General features: G+C 39.3%; 1 protein-coding gene across 39 annotated transcripts in view; it reads right to left on the bottom strand.

Annotated features, from left to right (window-relative positions):
• The window catches only part of LOC307193308 (uncharacterized protein), a 1334119-nt gene that overhangs the window by 286353 nt on the left and 1030210 nt on the right, over nt 1–17556 (bottom strand). For 28 of the 39 annotated variants that reach the window (XM_079935085.1, XM_079935089.1, XM_079935088.1 and 25 more), the window contains one exon: nt 1671–1709. In XM_079935085.1, coding sequence (XP_079791211.1) covers nt 1671–1679 — 9 coding nt within the window. In that variant the 5' untranslated portion in view covers nt 1680–1709. Of the gene's footprint in view, nt 1–1670; nt 1710–1854; nt 1888–9228; nt 9398–9427; nt 9701–17556 lie in introns of those variants that run through there. The other 11 variants (XM_079935107.1, XM_079935108.1, XM_079935109.1 and 8 more) reach the window with 3 other exon arrangements.

Here is a 17556-nt window from a genome sequence, read left to right as displayed (position 1 = left end):
TCAGAGCTATCTAAGAGGCTGCATCCCGGGTTTAAGTCCTCAGTTTTGCCCACCAAATAAAACATAATTCTCAACTTTTAGGTTGTGCATTTTTTTCAGTTGACAAAGTTTACTCAGTTTGAGGATGTATACCCTAGTAACTTAAGTCTACCAAAACAGAGCAAGGTTAAACCTTAAGTTATGCCTAAAAGGGTTACTGTAATAAATTATATTTACTAAATTGATTGCAAACTTTGTTATAATGCTAAGACCTTTATCATTTATTACATATTTTTACCTGGAATTAGTCAAATTATACTTCTCAAATAGTAGCAACTATATACTAACAGCTTACATTTGAAAACCAATCAATCCTTTCCAAAGAGCTTTTAGATCTCTGTTCTTATTCTTTTCATCCATCGTTATCCTTGACATAAATTCCTCTCAAGAGGAATTCTGTCATAGTTTAGTACAACTTAGTTGTGTTCTGAAAATATGATAAAATGGTTCAAATGGAAACTTTTTATTAGTCCCATGAACTCCTATTTGATAAAGTTTTTTTCAGTTGCTCTTGAGACTTTCATCTATATTTAAACAAATATTATTTAATAATATATAATATTAAGAGTAAATACTTGATGTTAAACCTAGGATTTAATCGATTAAAGTAATAAAAATTTAAGCACAGGAAAAGTGAGTAAGTTCAGGGAAAACGAGTCAGAGTTGAAACTTGCTGAAAGCTCTTTGGATATCACCGCCCTTAAAATGTACTGATACTGGGCTTCCCTGGTGGCGCAGTGGTTGACAGTCCGCCTGCCGATGCAGGGGACACGGGTTCATGCCCCGGTCCGGGAAGATCCCACATGCCACGGAGCGGCTGCTTTCGTGAGCCATGGCCACTTGAGCTTGCGCATCCGGAGCCTGTGCTCCGCAACAGGAGAGGCCTCAACAGTGAGAGGCCCATGTACGGCAAAAAAAAAAAAAAAAAAAAAAAGTACTGATACTGAAATATTACAGTGAATTTGTGATTACCTGGCCAGTCTCAGATTGCCTTGTCTAGGAAATTCCTGCTTTAATATAGATATAAACCTAAAGCTTTGAAGACAAACAGGTAAACAACAACACCCCAAATAACAACATTAAAGTCCTGTGACATCTCAGCTTTTGTCTTCATCCTTCCAAAGTCAAATCACGTGGGGAAACTGAGGTAACAAAAATTTTACACATAAGGCAGCCAAAGCTTAAAGGGCTTGACCGACTTTTCAATGTCAGAGTCAGGTCTAAAACAGCTCTGCTGATCACTAGCCACAGCTCTCTCCATCAATATATTGTTTTAATTATGAAATTCCTAGAGCACAAGCCTGATGTAACTGGTGAAATTTTTTTTTTTTTTTTTTTTTTTTGCGGTACGCGGGCCTCTCACCGCTGTGGCCTCTCCCGTTACGGAGCACAGGCTCCGGAGGCGCAGGCTCGGCGGCCATGGCTCACGGGCGCAGCCGCTCCACGGCATGTGGGATCCTCCCGGACCGGGGCACGACCTGTCTCTACTGCATTGGCAGGCGGACTCTCAACCACTGCGCCACCTGGGAAGCCCAACTGGTGAAATTTTTAAGGAAGCTGTTCATCGTTATCATTACATTACATTACATTACAAAGTAGGGGGTAAGAATATATCATATACGATCACTCACCACTCTCATTTCTTCCTCTTTTTTCTCTTTTCTTTTTTCCTAGAAGAGAGACATGGTTAGCAGTGAGAGTAAATCGAGTGAGGTAATTTGGAAGTAGCTGATTCACAAAGCAAACCCCAGAACTGTAGTGGGAATTCCCCAACATTGTAATTTGGTTAGGCAAAGGTATCTGGCTCAGACTTACATAATTTGCTGTATCCAGCTTTTGTTTGCAAACCTGCAGGAGAACAGTGATGTAATGTTATTTCCCTCATCTAGAGTATCTCTTGACTTTCTAAAGCTTAAGTGGGCTGTTAAACTCAGTCTCAGGAGACCAGGAGAGGAAATCCCCATCATTTGTTTTAACTAACCTCATTTCCTTACCTATCTATGATATAGATATATATTTCTTTCTATCTAGCTAACTAGATATCTATCTATCTATCCATCTATCACCTTCATTCCAAAAAAGGGAAGAAATGTAGGATAAATTTATTATAAAACGGCATGTCAGTTTCATGTCTAATGAATATTTTAATATGTTTTTCTTCAATATATGGGCACCTTTTCAGATGAAGTCCTTCTAAATTTAAATCAATTGTTCTAATTGTGAATCTGAAAAAGCCGTAATAAGTGTCCTGATTCCTCCATGTTTTCAGGATTTGGGGACACACTGTAGTGCATATATTATGATCACCTTCTCCTCATGGAAATTAAGTCAAATAATCACAGTATTAAGGATCTGGCCAGAAGTCATGGGCTTGGACTCCTTAACTTTTGGCTTTTTAGAAGCAGCAGCTTGGGATAGTGGGAAAAGTTGGGGCTGGACTCACATAAAACTAATACAGGCCATGATAATCCTTACAAGGCACTATGACAAGTTATTTGCATATAATCCTTGCAGCAATTAGATGAGTTAGATCACATTGTGATCTCTATTTTACTGATAAGAAAACCGAACCAGTTGACTCAGGTTACACATTTAGGAAGTGGTAGAGTTTGGTATTCAAACCTAAGTCTGTGTGATTCTGTTGGAACTTGGAACCACTAACCACTGACCGGGGTTTACACTCCAGTGGCCCCACTTTAATGGTACCACTTTCATAAATTACACCATCTGTTTCAGCCTCTACTTCCTCATTTGTAGGAAAGGATGTAATGCTAGCTATTCTAAATGGTTCTTTTAAAGATAAAAGATCGTGTTTGTGTAATCAACATAGAGTATGTATTTTAAAACGATTTATTTCCCACTCTTCACAACTCAATCAAAATAAGACATTGGTATAGAAAACAATTAGCAGTTAATAGAGTGGTTCTCATCCTTGAATATACACTAGAATCTGCTGAAGAACTTTTAAAAAGTACTAATGCCTACTTAGAAGGAAGCATGAGTGGGGTTTCTAGGACTCTGGTGATGCTCTCTTCACCAGAGCGGTGGTAACACAGGTGTGTTCATTTTATGATAATTCCTTAAGCTGTACATTTACGGTAACTGCATTCTTCTGTATGCGTATTTTACTTCAATTAATATGGATACTTAAGAAATACTGCTTCTCCAGTCTCACTCCTCAGAAATTCTGATTTAATGGCTCTGTAGAGGAGTGTAAACATCAGTTTTATTTAAAAGCTGCTCAGGAGATATTCACATGCAGCCAGCATTGAGAACTGTTGTTAGCATAGATCCAAACCTTAACAGATTTAAGAATCAAGGGAGACATCTTTTACAGCAAAATTGGCAATATCTGCCAAATTCAAAAATCTGAGTGTATAATAATTAGACATAGAGAACATGATATAGTGTCTTTATTTCATGTAGGGCTTCCCCCCAAAATGGGAATTGGAATATGCTATAAAGATCTATTAGTTGCCTCAAAAAGCACTTTAAATTCTTTATCTTTCCTTCTTTTATGAACATTTCTATTAACATCTATTTTATTAAGTTATCCTGCTTTTGTTTTGAACATCTTTGTACAACAAAATCTATGTAGTTTGAAAAGATAAGGAAAATAAAATTGTGAGTTAAAATGCATACTCCTCCCAAGTACACACATGTGCAAATTTAGTCAAACATGTTCCAATGTCCAATAATTAACAGACAGATAAGGTGACTACATTTGCATTGTTCTTTTTCCCCCAACAGACTTAATCATCTTATTTGTCCTTTATTATTGGACATTGAGCTTTTAGACCATGCTATTACCATTTGCTTCTCTCCCTCCTAACCAATGCATGTGCATACACACAAGTACATATGTACATATATATTCTACATGTGCTATCATAGAAAAATGTTTTACAGAAATATAAACAGATTCACTTTACAAACTTCAAATTTATTAACATTAATTTAAAAATATGCTATATAGTAATTCCCTTGTGAATTTTTTTCTTTTTCCCTTGTGAATTTTTAATCAATGCCTTTAGAGTGAAATTTTTAAGCTAACCACTCATTTGGCTGGGATTTTTCAAAACTGTCTAGTAAAAAGTCATATGAGATGAAATTTTAGATATTTATTGTATATTTTTAAAGAACTCTGACTTGCTTTCACAGGCAAAAATATCACTCAACTGAATTGATTCTCTTGCTATTAATAATTCATTGTTCATCCAGTGTATAATTAATAACCAAGAACATGTGCAAACATCTTCATAGTAGAAGGACCATTTGTATCACTGACTGAGCCAGCATGGCTTAATGATTTTGTGTATAAATGGAGTTATCAGAAGAGTACACTTGATTATTGACATGTTTTTCAAAAGCATAAACATCACGTTTTGAGTATACTCAAAAAAGTCATACGCTTAGAAAGTACATTAGCCTATGGAAGAAAATAAGAGAAGGAATAGGAAGAAAATTTCTAGTCTTATGCTCAATTGACAAAACTACAATGTGAATATAAACTACATTAAGTCTCTAGCTGATGTGTTTTAGACATCAATAGATCTATTAAACTTACAAAACTACTGGAAAAACTTTGAGTAAGAAAACTTATAAAAGTAGCTGAAAAATAAAGATCATTCAGTATTAAACCATCTGCAATATTAAAGGTTGGAAGTACAAATAGGTCTCGTTGAGGCTAGCATACTAATGTAAGATTTATGCTGTCGATAACTATTTGCAATTAAGTGTAATGTGCAAATACCATGGTATTACATATTTCAGTTGTTAGAAAGAAAGAAAAAGCATTAGTTTGGGGCATTTCTTAAATTTAATAATAGCTGGTGTTCTGGAAAGAAAAATGAAAAAATCCTTTCTCTGGATTAGCAGAGAAAGAGCTAATATCTGTCGGTGAATGCCATTATGATTTTTTATACATGCCTCTGGTTTGGCTTCATTCGTAGATTGCATAGATATTACTTAAATAAGACTTCAAGAGAGAACATGGATTTTTGAAAATGGGGATTGGTCTCTGATGTTGTGGTTGCCAGGTAATGGATTAACAAGCTGTCAGTGTGAAATCCATTCCTTTCTTCTTATCACCCAGGAAGCAGGTACTCTGTCACTCTCTGCTGGCTTACAAACTTTCACAGAAAAGTAGAGGCATCACAGTGGCAGTACTAAGTTTTATTTATATGTAATAATATTCTGTTCATGACGTTTGACCTCTCCTATCTAACGCCTATATTATTTTAATTAATGTGTCATTGGTGCATTCATGTGCTTAATTTTTTTAATACAATAGTGCTACTTTGAACCATACCAAGTTACCATTTTGTAGTTCCAAAATGATCAAATGGTGACAATTTCACAATTTCATAAGGTTCAATATGTTAGTAATTTATTTCAGGGTGAGTGAAGGGGCCGGGGAGAATTTTATAGCAAGTAGTAAAGGATAGAAGATGTGTGTGTGTGTGTGTGTGTGTGTGTGTGTGTGTGTGTGTGTGTGTGTGTGTGTGTGTGTGTGTGTGTTTACTGAGACTCTGCTATGTGGGCCCTGTCCTACACATCAGATGTACAGCAAGGAAACAGGTAAAGCCATTGCTCTCATGAAGTATATCTCCCATATGGATGGGAGACAGAAAACAAAGCTAATTCCAGATAAGTGAGTGCTATATAATGACAGATTATTCAATAAAAGGGATTATAGAAAGACAGGGTATGAGGGGGGCAGCTATTTTAGATAAGATAAGCCTCCTTCAGAATCAGTTGAATAGCAACCTAAAAATAGAAAATAAACTTTGCAAACAATTGTGTTCTCTGTTAATGGACTAGCAAGTGCAAAGGCCCTGAGGAGGGAAGGTACTTGGCTGGTTTGAAGAAGAACAAGGAAACCAGCATGTCTGGAGCAGAGTGACTGAATGGGACAGTGGTCACAGATGAGGTGAGAAAATGATAGGCCACCAAATGAGACTGTGAAGGAGTAGCCAGTGATACAGAAGGAACACAAGAAAAGTGTGTTATCTGTGAAGCTAGAATTTTTTTTAAAAAGTAATTCATGAAGGAAGGAAGTGATCACCTTTGTCAAATGCTCTGAGAGGTCAGATAAGGAATGAACTTAGAATTGACCACTGTATTGATTTTTGAATGGTAATCAGTTTTTATAGAAGTTTATGAAGTAATTGTCAATGGACCTTTTTCCTTATTTTTAAAATAAGGTGTAAGTACAGTAAAAGTCATCCTTTTTAGTGTACATTTCTGTAAGTCTTGAGAAACAAACGCAGTTCTGTTATTACCACCATAATCATGACATAGAACTTTTCATCAGAACCCCAAATTCCCAGTGCCTCTTTGTAGCAAACACCTTCCACATCCCCAGCTACAGATCTGTTTCCTGCCCCTCCACTTTTGCAAGTATGACATATATATGGAATCATACAGTATGTAGCTTTCTAAATCTGGCTGCTTTCATTTAGCATAAAACATTTGAGATTCATCATATTACATGTATCAGTGGTTCCAACTCATTTACTGCTGAGTAGTATCCCATTGTATGCATAAACCAAAATTTGTTTATCCGTTCCCCTGTTGAGTGTTGGTTTCAGTTCTTGGAGATTACAAATAAATCTGCTATAAATATTCACATAGAGTTTTTTTGTGTGTGAACATAGGTTTTTATTTCATTTTGGTAAATACTTAGGAAGCGGAATGCTGGGCCATATGGTAATTGCATGTTTATCTCTTTAAAAAAAAAAATCTAAACTATTTTCCAAAGTCATTGAACCATTTTTCATTCCTACCAGCAATATATTATATGAGAGTTCTACTTGCTCCATAGTTTTTTTTCTTTCTTTCTTTTAATTTTAGCTATTCTAAAAGGCAATATATCATTGTAGGTTTAATTTTCATTTCTCTAATGACTAATGATACTGAGCACCTTTTCAGGTACTTATCTGCCGTCCCTATTATCCTCTTCAGTGAACTATCTGTTCAAATCATTTGCCCATTTTTTACTTTTTTTTTTTTTTTTTTTTTTTTTTTGCGGTACACGGGCCTCTCACTGTTGTGGCCTCTCCCGTTGTGGGGCACAGGCTCCGGATGCACAGGCTCACGGGCCCAGCTACTCCGCGCCATGTGGGATCTTCCCATACCGGGGCACGAACCCACATCCTCTGCATCGGCAGGTGGACTCTCAACCAGTGCACCACCAGGGAAGCCCTGCCCATTTTTTAAACAGGTTGTTTGCTTCCTTATTATTGAGTTATGAATGCTCTTTATGTATTCTGCATACCAGACTTTTATCAGATATACACTTTGCAAATATTTTCTCCTAGTCGGTGGCTTGTCTTTTCATTCTCTTAATAGTGCTTTTCAAATTGCAGAAGTTTCTAAGTTTGATAAAGTCCAAAAGATCATTTTTTTCCCACAAATTAGGCTTTTCCTGTCATATCAAAGAAATGTCTGCCTAAGTAACCCAAGTTCACAAAAGATTTCTCCTATGTTTCTTCTAGAAGCTTCATAGGTGTAGAGTTTACATTTGTGACCTTTAGTTTTTGTACGATGGAAGTCACTGGTGACTTTTACATGAGTGAGTATTAATTAATTTGTGCAAAGACCTGGTCAGAATAGGTTAAAGAGAAAATGAAAGATAATAGAATTGAGAGAACCATCTTTAGAGAACTTCTGCTACAGAGTAGGTGAAAATTGAGGTTTTAGCTGTGGAGAAATCTTATAGGTAGAGTATGATGGCTGGTAATGTGTAGGTAAGCAAAATTCAACACATTGGCTTGTGTATCTATAAATTAAAATGGTACAAATTGAGACAAATCAGAGGAGAACAAATCCAGTGAAACCTCACTCGGTAGCGGGTTAAAAGCTCCAAGCCAGAGGGTGGTTATTTAAGATGAAAATAACAGGGTTTCTAGGGCAAGTAAGGATAAACTTCTATGCTTTTTGCATTGCAGCCAGTGAAATGTTTGGCTTGGAAAAAATGGAAAGAGGTGGGAAAAGAAATTCAATTTGACCTTAAACCCAGCAGCTTGTCTGATTGAATCTTTTTCCATGGATTGAGCAAGAGAGAATAGGGAGTTGGGGATGTCTTTTCCCTGGGCAGAACCTCAGAGGGTTTCAAATTTCCTAGGAGCTCTTAAAACCTCGTTTAAACACAGTCTGTTTAAAAAGCGACCTCAGTGGCTTTGGTAGAATCCCTAAACTCTGGGCATTCTCTCTGCCCAGCATCCCAGAAAGTAGTTAGAGAGTCAGGGGCACAGATTACATACACAGGGGCAGGGTAGAAGATCAAGCTGAAAGAAAAGTCTTTTCGGGTAGCCCACTCCTTTAATTGTACAATATTCTCCAGGCTTTCAAAGGGAAAAGAAGAGCATGGTTAAGAAGTCATGGAATTCCATGGTGGTCAAAATTCATATGTGGGATTTGATTTCTAGAACTAGATCGGATAACATAAAACAATATTTTGGCTTTCTGAGAGCAGAGGTCTGAGTCTCCCCTTCATAGCCAGTCAGATTTACGTGGAGATGGACCTCTACGGTATGTGCATAACTCAACTACGAGCCATCAAAAGGAAACCAAGGCGTTCGTGGTTGACACACATAAAGAATTAGGAGGAAAGTATTGAACTTTCACGCTGATTTCAATCCTTCTTTTGTTTCTTTGTTTATATTTGTCATGAAACTGGTTGTTTTTTTTTTTTTTTGTCTTTAAGTTGAGCCATATGACAACAAGGGCTAAATGAAGTAAACCTGAAATAATCTATTTCTTTAAAATGCCCAATTAAGGGAGCTTCCGGGAAGATGGCGGAAGAGCAAGACACAGAGAGCACCTTCCTCCCAACAGATACACCAGAAATACATCTACACGTAGAACAACTCCTACAGAACACCTACTGAACGCTGGCAGAAGACCTCAGACCTCCCAAAAGGCAAGAAACCCCGCACGTACCTGGGTAGGGCAAAAGAAAAAAGAATAAACAGAGACAAACGGATAGGGACGGGACCTGCACCAGTGGGAAGGAGCTGTGAAGGAGGAAAGGTTTCCCCACACTAGGAAGCCCCTTCGCGGGCGGAGACTGCGGGTGGCGGAGGGGGAAGGCTTCGGAGCCGCGAAGGAGAGCACAGCAACAGGTGTGCGGAGGGCAAAGCGGAGAGATTCCCGCACAGAGGATCAGGGCCGACCGGCACTCACCAGCCCGAGAGGCTTGTCTGCTCACCCGCCGGGGCGGGCGGGGCCGGTAGCTGAGGCTCGGCTTCGGTTGGAGGGCCGGGAGAGAACTGGGGTTGGTGGTGTGAACACAGCCTGAAGGAGGCTAGTGCGCCACGGCTAGCCGGGAGGGAGTCCGGGGAAAAGTCTGGACCTGCCGAAGAGGCAAGAGACCTTTTCTTACCTCTTTGTTTCCTGGTGCGCGAGGAGAGGGGATTCAGAGCGCTGCTTAAAGGAGCTCCAGAGACGGGCGCGAGCCGCGGCTAAAAGCACGGACCCCAGAGACGGGCATGAGACGCTAAGGCTGCTGCTGCCGCCACCAAGAACCCTGTGTGTGAGCACAGGTCACTATCCACACCCCGCTTCCGGGGAGCCTGTGCAGCCCGCCACTACCAGGGTCCCGGGAGCGAGGGACAACTCCCCCGGGAGAACGCACGCCGCGCCTCACGCTGGTGCAACGTCATGCCGGCCTCTGCCGCCTCAGGCCCGCCCCGCACTCCGTGCCCCTCCCTCTCCCCCGGCCTGAGTGAGCCAGAGTCCCGGAAGCAGCTGCTTCTTTAACCCCGTCCTGTCTGAGTGAAGAACAGACGCCCTCTGGCAACCTACACGCCGAGGCGGGGCCAAATCCAAAGCTGAGCCCCTGGAAGCTGTGAGAACAAAGAAGAGAAAGGGAAATCTCTCCCAGCAGCCTCAGAAGCAGCGGAATAAAGCTCCACAATCAACTTCATGTACCCTGCATATGTGGAATACATGAATAGATAACGAATCATCCCAAATTGAGGAGCCGTGTGGATGAAAGGCTCTTGGTACTGCAGCCAGGAGTCAGTGCTGTGCCTCTGAGGTGGGAGAGCCAACTTCAGGACACTGGTCCACAAGAGACCTCCCAGCTCCACATAATATCATAACAGCGAAAATCTGCCAGAGATCTCCATCTCAACACCAGCACCCAGCTTCACTCAACGACCAGCAAGCTACAGTGCTGGACGCCCTATGCCAAACAACTAGCAAGACAGGAACACAACCCCACCCATTAGCAGAGAGGCTGCCTGAAATCATAATAAGTCCACAGACACCCCAAAACACACCACCAAACGTGGACCTGCCCACCAGAAAGACAAGATCCAGCCTCATCCACCAGATCACAGGCACTAGTCCCCTCCACCAGGAAGCCTACACAACCCACTGAACCAACCTTAGCCACTGGGGACAGACACCAAAAACAACGGGAACTACGAACCTGCAGCCTGCAAAAAGGAGACCCCAAACACAGTAAGATAAGCAAAATGAGAAGACAGAAAAACACAGCAGATGAAGGAGCAAGATAAAACCCCACCAGACCTAACGAACGCAGAGGAAATAGGCAGTCTGCCTGAAAAAGAATTCAGAATAATGACAGTAAAGATGGTCCAACATCTTGGAAATAGAATAGACAAAATGCAAGAAACATTTAACAAGGACCTAGAAGAAATAAAGATGAAACAAACAATGATGAACAACACAATAAATGAAATGAAAAATACTCTAGATGGGATCAATAGCAGAATAACTGAGGCAGAAGAACGGATAAGTGACCTGGAAGATAAAATAGTGGAAATAACTACTGCAGAGCAGAATAAAGAAAAAAGAATGAAAAGAACTGAGGACAGTCTCAGCGACCTCTGGGACAACATTAAACGCACCAACATTCGAATGATAGGGGTTCCAGAAGAAGAAGAAAAAAAGAAAGGGACTGAGAAAATATTTGAAGAGATTATAGTTGAAAACTTCCCTAATATGGGAAAGGAAATAGTTAATCAAGTCCAGGATGCATAGAGAGTCCCATACAGGATAAATCCAAGGAGAAATATGCCAAGACACATATTAATCAAACTGTCAAAAATTAAATACAAAGAAAACATATTAAAAGCAGCAAGGGAAAAACAAATAACACACAAGGGAATCCCCATAAGGTTAACAGCTGATCTTTCAGCAGAAACTCTGCAAGCCAGAAGGGACTGGCAGGACATATTTAAAGTGATGAAGGAGAAAAACCTGTGACAAAGCGAGAGAGAGGCATGGACATATATACACTACCAAACGTAAGGTAGATAGCTAGTGGGAAGCAGCCGCACAGCACAGGGAGATCAGCTCGGTGCTTTGTGACCATCTGGAGGGGTGGGATAGGGAGGGTTGAAGGGAAGGAGACGCAAGAGGGAAGAGATATGGGAACATATGCATATGTATAAATGATTCACTTTGTTATAAAGCAGAAACTAACACCATTGTAAAGCAATTATACTCCAATAAAGATGTAAAAAATAAATAAAAATAAAGTCTTTATTGAATTAAAAAAAAGCCCAATTAAGCACTACAGAGCATATTACAGAAATATTTGATGAACCAAATTATAAGTGAAAATACTATGTAGAATGTATGTGTCATAATGGTCTTTGTGTGTGTCCATGTGTCAGCAAAGAACTACGAAAGGAATGACTTTACCTTCAGAGTAATGCAATGGGTTTGCATTGCAATTTGATAAAATACAAATCCTAGTCTTTTCTACTTTTCATTTTGTTTATGTCAGGAGCAGTGAAAACATTAGGCATAAGAGCAGCATTTATATGACTTTTTAGTTCAATAATATGCACATTATATTATGTCTGATTTATAAATGAAATTAATGGTCAGCAATCCTGAGTAAATCAATGACATTCCTCTTACTGTATATAAATAACAGAGACAGGGTATTTGTGATCCTTGGATAGAGAGCAGTTAAAAGTTTCTCTTGTTCATCTCCTTCCTTTTATAGGAGCTTATGGCCTTACTACCAGGTATAGAACTGGATTCAGCTCAATTTGAGTACAGAACCAGTTCATTTCTGCCAGTACAATTATTGTCACATTTTCTCAAAATCCAGTTTAGATCACAATTACAGCTTATATTTTTGAAAAAAAATATTTTCTGTATACCAACATGTGCTCAATAATTTGAATGAATTTTCTTTTCGTTAATCACCGTAAAATGGGTGATTTTACAGCATTTACACAACAGGACACATTTCCCATCCGTTTCATTTTTGCCCTAAATTCCAAGAAGAGCCTTGACATTAAATCTCTACTTCGGAAAGAAACAACTACTCCAAAAATATGCTAACCATCTAACCCTTTGTTTGCATTCTATTCAGTGACTTACATAAATATGCAAGATTTACAGAGAGAGTGTCAAATGAAGTGCTTGACATTCTCCTTGGTGCTCCCAGCATTCCTTCTGGGACCAGAGCATGCTAGTTCCACACTCCATTACCATGGACCATGGCTGCCCGAAGAGGAGAATGTTAGTGAGACAAGAGAAGTGGGCCCTATGAAACCCTCAGAGCATGGACGTGAAGAGGCACAAAAGAGAAATGTCACTACTTAGGTGTGGCACAAAAATCAAGAGTTTTAAGGAAGAAGAAGGGAATATTTCTCTCTGGATCAACTCTTCAAAGACATTCTTACAATACTTTCTAGAAAAATGAAGAATACCTTTCATATTTTTAAAACTGAGGTATAGCTGATTTACCACATTATATGTTACAGGTGTACAACATAGTGATTCACAATTTTTAAAGGTTATACTCCATTTATAGTTATTATAAAATATTGGCTATACTCCCTGTGTTGTACAATATATCCTTGTACCTTATTTATTTTATACATAATAATTGTACCTCTTAATCTCTTACCCCGTCTTGCCCCTCCCCCTTTCCCTCTCCCCACTGGTAACCACTAATTTGTTCACTATATCTGTGACTCGGTTTCCTTTTTGTTATAGTCACTAGTTTGTGGTTATTTTTTAGATTCCACATATAAGTGAAATCATATAGTATTTGTCTTTCTCTGTCTGACTTAATTCACTTTATATAATACGCTCCAAGTCTATCCATATGGTTGCAAATGGCAAGATTTCATTCTTTTTTAAGGGTGAGTACATCATTTCATATTTTCAAAAGGCTGCTCTATTTATACAATCTTGCATTTCTGGTAATCTCTTAAAATTTTCATATACATTTACACAATACGTCAATGACTAAGTATTAGAACAATTATTTGTTCTTCAGCAGAAATGATGGTCTTGTTTTACTTATTGGTCCCCTCACCAGCAGCATCTGCAGGCTGTCCACTTGCTGCTATTTACCTCTCCGTTTGCAGGCTTCTTTATGTAGGGTTTCTCGGAGCCTTTCAAGAGTCTGTGCATTACAAAGCTCCAAAAAGGAAATACCATAAACATTCTTTTTTCCTTCCTTCAGAAGATCGCTGGTAGGGCTTTTTTTTTTTTTTTTTTTTTTTTTGCAGTACGCGGGACTCTCACTCTTACGGCCTCTCCCGTTGCGGAGCACAGGCTCCGGACGCGCAGGCTCAGCGGCCATGGCTCACGGGCCCAGCCGCTCGGCGGCACGGGGATCTTCCCGGATCGGTGCACGAACCCGCGTCCCCTGGCATCGGCAGGCGGACTCTCAACCACTGCGCCACCAGGGAAGCCCCGCTGTCAGGGCATTTTTACGGCTCAGTCCCATGAAGCATTGGGCTTGACAGTGCAGCTGAGTACTCTAGAGCTAACTTTCAATCTTGGCTACGGTGTAGGCAGAGTTAGAGTGTCTCTCTCTTCTACTTGGTGATCGTACAGACAACCAGAAGGCTAGGTTTGGGTTTTGTTTCATGTTTCTTCCTAGCTTCCAGTGCCTATTTCACAATATTTAAATGGACTGCGTCCTAAAAATTCTGTCACCCCAGCCACTTGTTGGAATGAGATTAACATTATATGTTGTAAAAATTTATGAAAGCTAATATAAAGGAATGTTTTAGAAATAATTGCACAAGCACTGAGCACAAGTGAGTCAGATAAAAATAATTTTGTTATCTCTTGAATAGATTCCCAATTATTTTGAGGGTCATGGTTTTTTTGTTTGCTTTCTAAAAACATTCATTAAAATATAGTTGATTTATATATTAGTTTCAGGTGTCTGGCATAGTGATTCAGTACTTTTATAGATTATACTCCATTAACAGTTAAAATTGGGACATTGGAACTGACATATACACACTACTACATATAAAATAAATAACTAATAAAAACTTGCTGTATAGCACAGGGATTTCTGCTCAATACTCTGTAATGGCCTATATGGGAAAAGAATCTAAAACAAAGAGTGGATATATGTATATGTATAACTGATTCACTTTGCTGTATACCTGAAACTAACACAACATTGTAAATCAACTATACTCCAATAAAAATCTTTTTAAAAAGATAATGGCTGTAAGTCTCTGTGCTATACAATATATCCTTGTTGCTTATCTATTTGAGGGTCATGTTTTTGAAGCCAGGTGATCTCTGGCAAAAAAGGAGGAAAACAAAAACACCCACAAGCCTTGAGTGTGTGGACCAAATCAGGCAGCCAAGAGCCAAGAAGCATCTATTCAGAGAGTTTATGAGAACTCTGGTTAATAGCATTCTTCTCTGTCCTGCTATTCCTTACAATGTCTGTAATAGAGGCACATGAGTGCATGGTACTAGTATTTGGCACATAATCACCAACAGGCTAAATAGCACAACACCCACTCTGTCAACAGAATCTATTGAAAGCAAATTTTTAATTTGGTCATTCAATCGATGGTTTTGCTGAATTACTTCAAACCACTGGCTTAACTCATGACTTCATTAAAGAGTTTTTCTTGATCCAATTGACTGAATTCACAGGATGTTTTATTCTCACACTGAAGACCCAAATAGGGACTAATGCCTTCAGACACAGAACAGTTAGAACATTCATTAGGGAAGTTCATGTTCATAGTGCCACCATGAAGGCCTTGTATTTGTTAGCTTATTACAACTGTTAGTCTATTTGGGGGACATTGAGAAGCACGGGATCTCTAGCAAAGGAATCAAAGAGTTCAAGAAATTCAAACGCTTGATTGACAGTTGACAGACACTAATGACTTTCTTGAGCTTAGTTGAAAGGTAGATAAGAGTAACAATGCCCTTCTTAAATAATTTGCTGACATATTATAAGGGCCTGTCAGGTGAACAGAATTGGATGAAACCTACTTCTTCATCCACGACAGATTTTTATTGGGCCATGCTTGGTGCTATTTATCTGTTTGACTGTTTTAGTAATATATCGAAGAAGGGCGAACCCACCACTCTGCACAGAAGCTAAACATTAGAAATCACTTACTTCCATGTGGTCATTCTTCATCCATCCTACACTCTCATGCCACCAAATCTATAGAAATATATTAGTGCAAATGCGATCTTGGATATGACATGCACACAATTTTCATGTAACGTGTTTATAGAGCACATATTGCATTCCCTTTTTAAGAAATATCTTGTCATGTCTTTATACAACCACTTGAGAAGATAATTTCCAAGTCCTATCAATTCCTATCAATTAGCTTGTCATTCTTGGTCTATATGTTTAGCAGTGTCCACTGGCAGCCAGTATTGATATCACCTGTTTTTAGAGAATACTCCACAGTGTGCAAACCACTTAAATAAAGAATTAGGTCTCGGGCTTCCCTGGTGGCGCAGTGGTTGAGAGTCCGCCTGCCGGTGCAGGGGACACGGGTTCATGCCCTGGTCCGGGAGGATCCCACATGCCGCGCAGCGGCTGGGCCCGTGAGCCACGGCCGCTGGGCCTGCGCGTTCGGAGCCTGTGCTCCGCAACGGGAGAGGCCACAGCAGTGAGAGACCCGCGTATCGCAAAAACAAACAAACAAACAAAACAAAGAATTAGGTCCCATCATTTTCACCAATTCTGTAAAGTAAGCATGACTCCTGCCACAGGAAGGAGTATATATGTCAGAACCAGAATTCTATTTCAGTTCTGTATTTTTTCTGTGACATGGAACCTGAGACACCTCTTTTCTCCACTGAAATCTGTTGGAATAATACTGCTCCTGTATAGAATTACAGGACTGAAGCAGAGCTCTCTTCCTCCTTTCATTACATTGACCTCTATGGTAGATGATGAGATATCTATTCTGATTTTTGGCTGTCCAGACTGAAAGAACTATGTGCTAAATCAAATGTAATTTGGGCCATTGTTTCTCTTCTGTTCTGAAATCTCTGAGTAATTCTGGAAAGACTTGTACAGGAGCCCAAAACATGTTTTCACAGTGAAAACAAACGCTTATGCCTGCAGCTGTCTTTTCTGGGATTGTGTTGCTCTACCTCCTTGATTATAGGCTTTGAAAAATCCAGGGAAAGAGTCAAGTTGGGGAGTAACCTTGAGGGAACTGATTTCTGGAATTCAGACAATTGATCAGCCTTCCTCTTATATGTATTATTTTGTTCTGAGATATTTTGTAGGTCCAAGAAAACTGCAAGCATTTGGCTTAGTGGAAATGAGGGGAGGTGTATTTGAATTGATGAAAAGAAATATGGATTTTGAACTATTTTAAATCTTGGTTTTATTATTCTCCAGTCCCCATAATTAGAACAAGTCTAGCAAAGCGTTGCTTAGTGGTTGTCTTTAAGTGACTTTTCTTAGTTAATAGCTAATAATGATTTGTAATTAGGAAATAATTTAAATGTAAATAGATTCTTCTGCACTGCCTACCAATGCTTGAAAACAATTTGTTCTCTTAAATAGCCTAGAAATTACCCAGGCAGTCTTGATGATACTGTTAATTTTCTTGGAAAAAATTCTACATAAGAAGTACAAAGAGAACTTTAGCTCTATGTCTACCTGAATTGTAACACATTTCTAAGTAGTAGAGTCCAAGTTTATGAGGCGTTACTGGTCATTGGTGTTGCAATCAATACAAGAAAAAAAATGTGTGTAGGAAAAGAATTTAGAGTGTCTCGATAAGTCACTGGGTGCCTCAGAAAAATATGTAAGCCTGGTAACGTCATCAATCTTCCCTACAATTTCCTATGACAGTGTTCTCAAATGGGAGGATGAAGAAACCTGAGAAAGGAAAATGCATTAGGATATTATTAATTTGGATGAGAAAAAATGAGAGAAGGGTCTGGATGGGAGCTATTGAGGTAGCAAAGTAAGGTAGTAGCAGTGGGAATGTGCAAAGGTAGGGAAGGTGATAAGAAGATTTTAGAAAGGGTATGATAGGTAGGATTTGCTGAGATATCATTTGTGGAATTTGAAAGAGGATAAGAGATGGAAGGTTATTCCATGCTTCGGAACTGATTCCATCATTTGGCAAATGTTTGCCACTCATCACAAATGGGACTGAGGGGGAAAATAAATATTGCTCAGCCTTAAATTTATCACACACGTGGGGAAAGAACTCGGAACATTTCACACTATTGAGCGGTTTACCTTAGTGATTT

This window comes from Stenella coeruleoalba (genome assembly GCF_951394435.1).
Source record: "Stenella coeruleoalba genome assembly, chromosome: 10".
NCBI classification, from domain to species: domain Eukaryota; kingdom Metazoa; phylum Chordata; class Mammalia; order Artiodactyla; family Delphinidae; genus Stenella; species Stenella coeruleoalba.
This window is presented reverse-complemented; position numbering and strand designations above follow the sequence as displayed.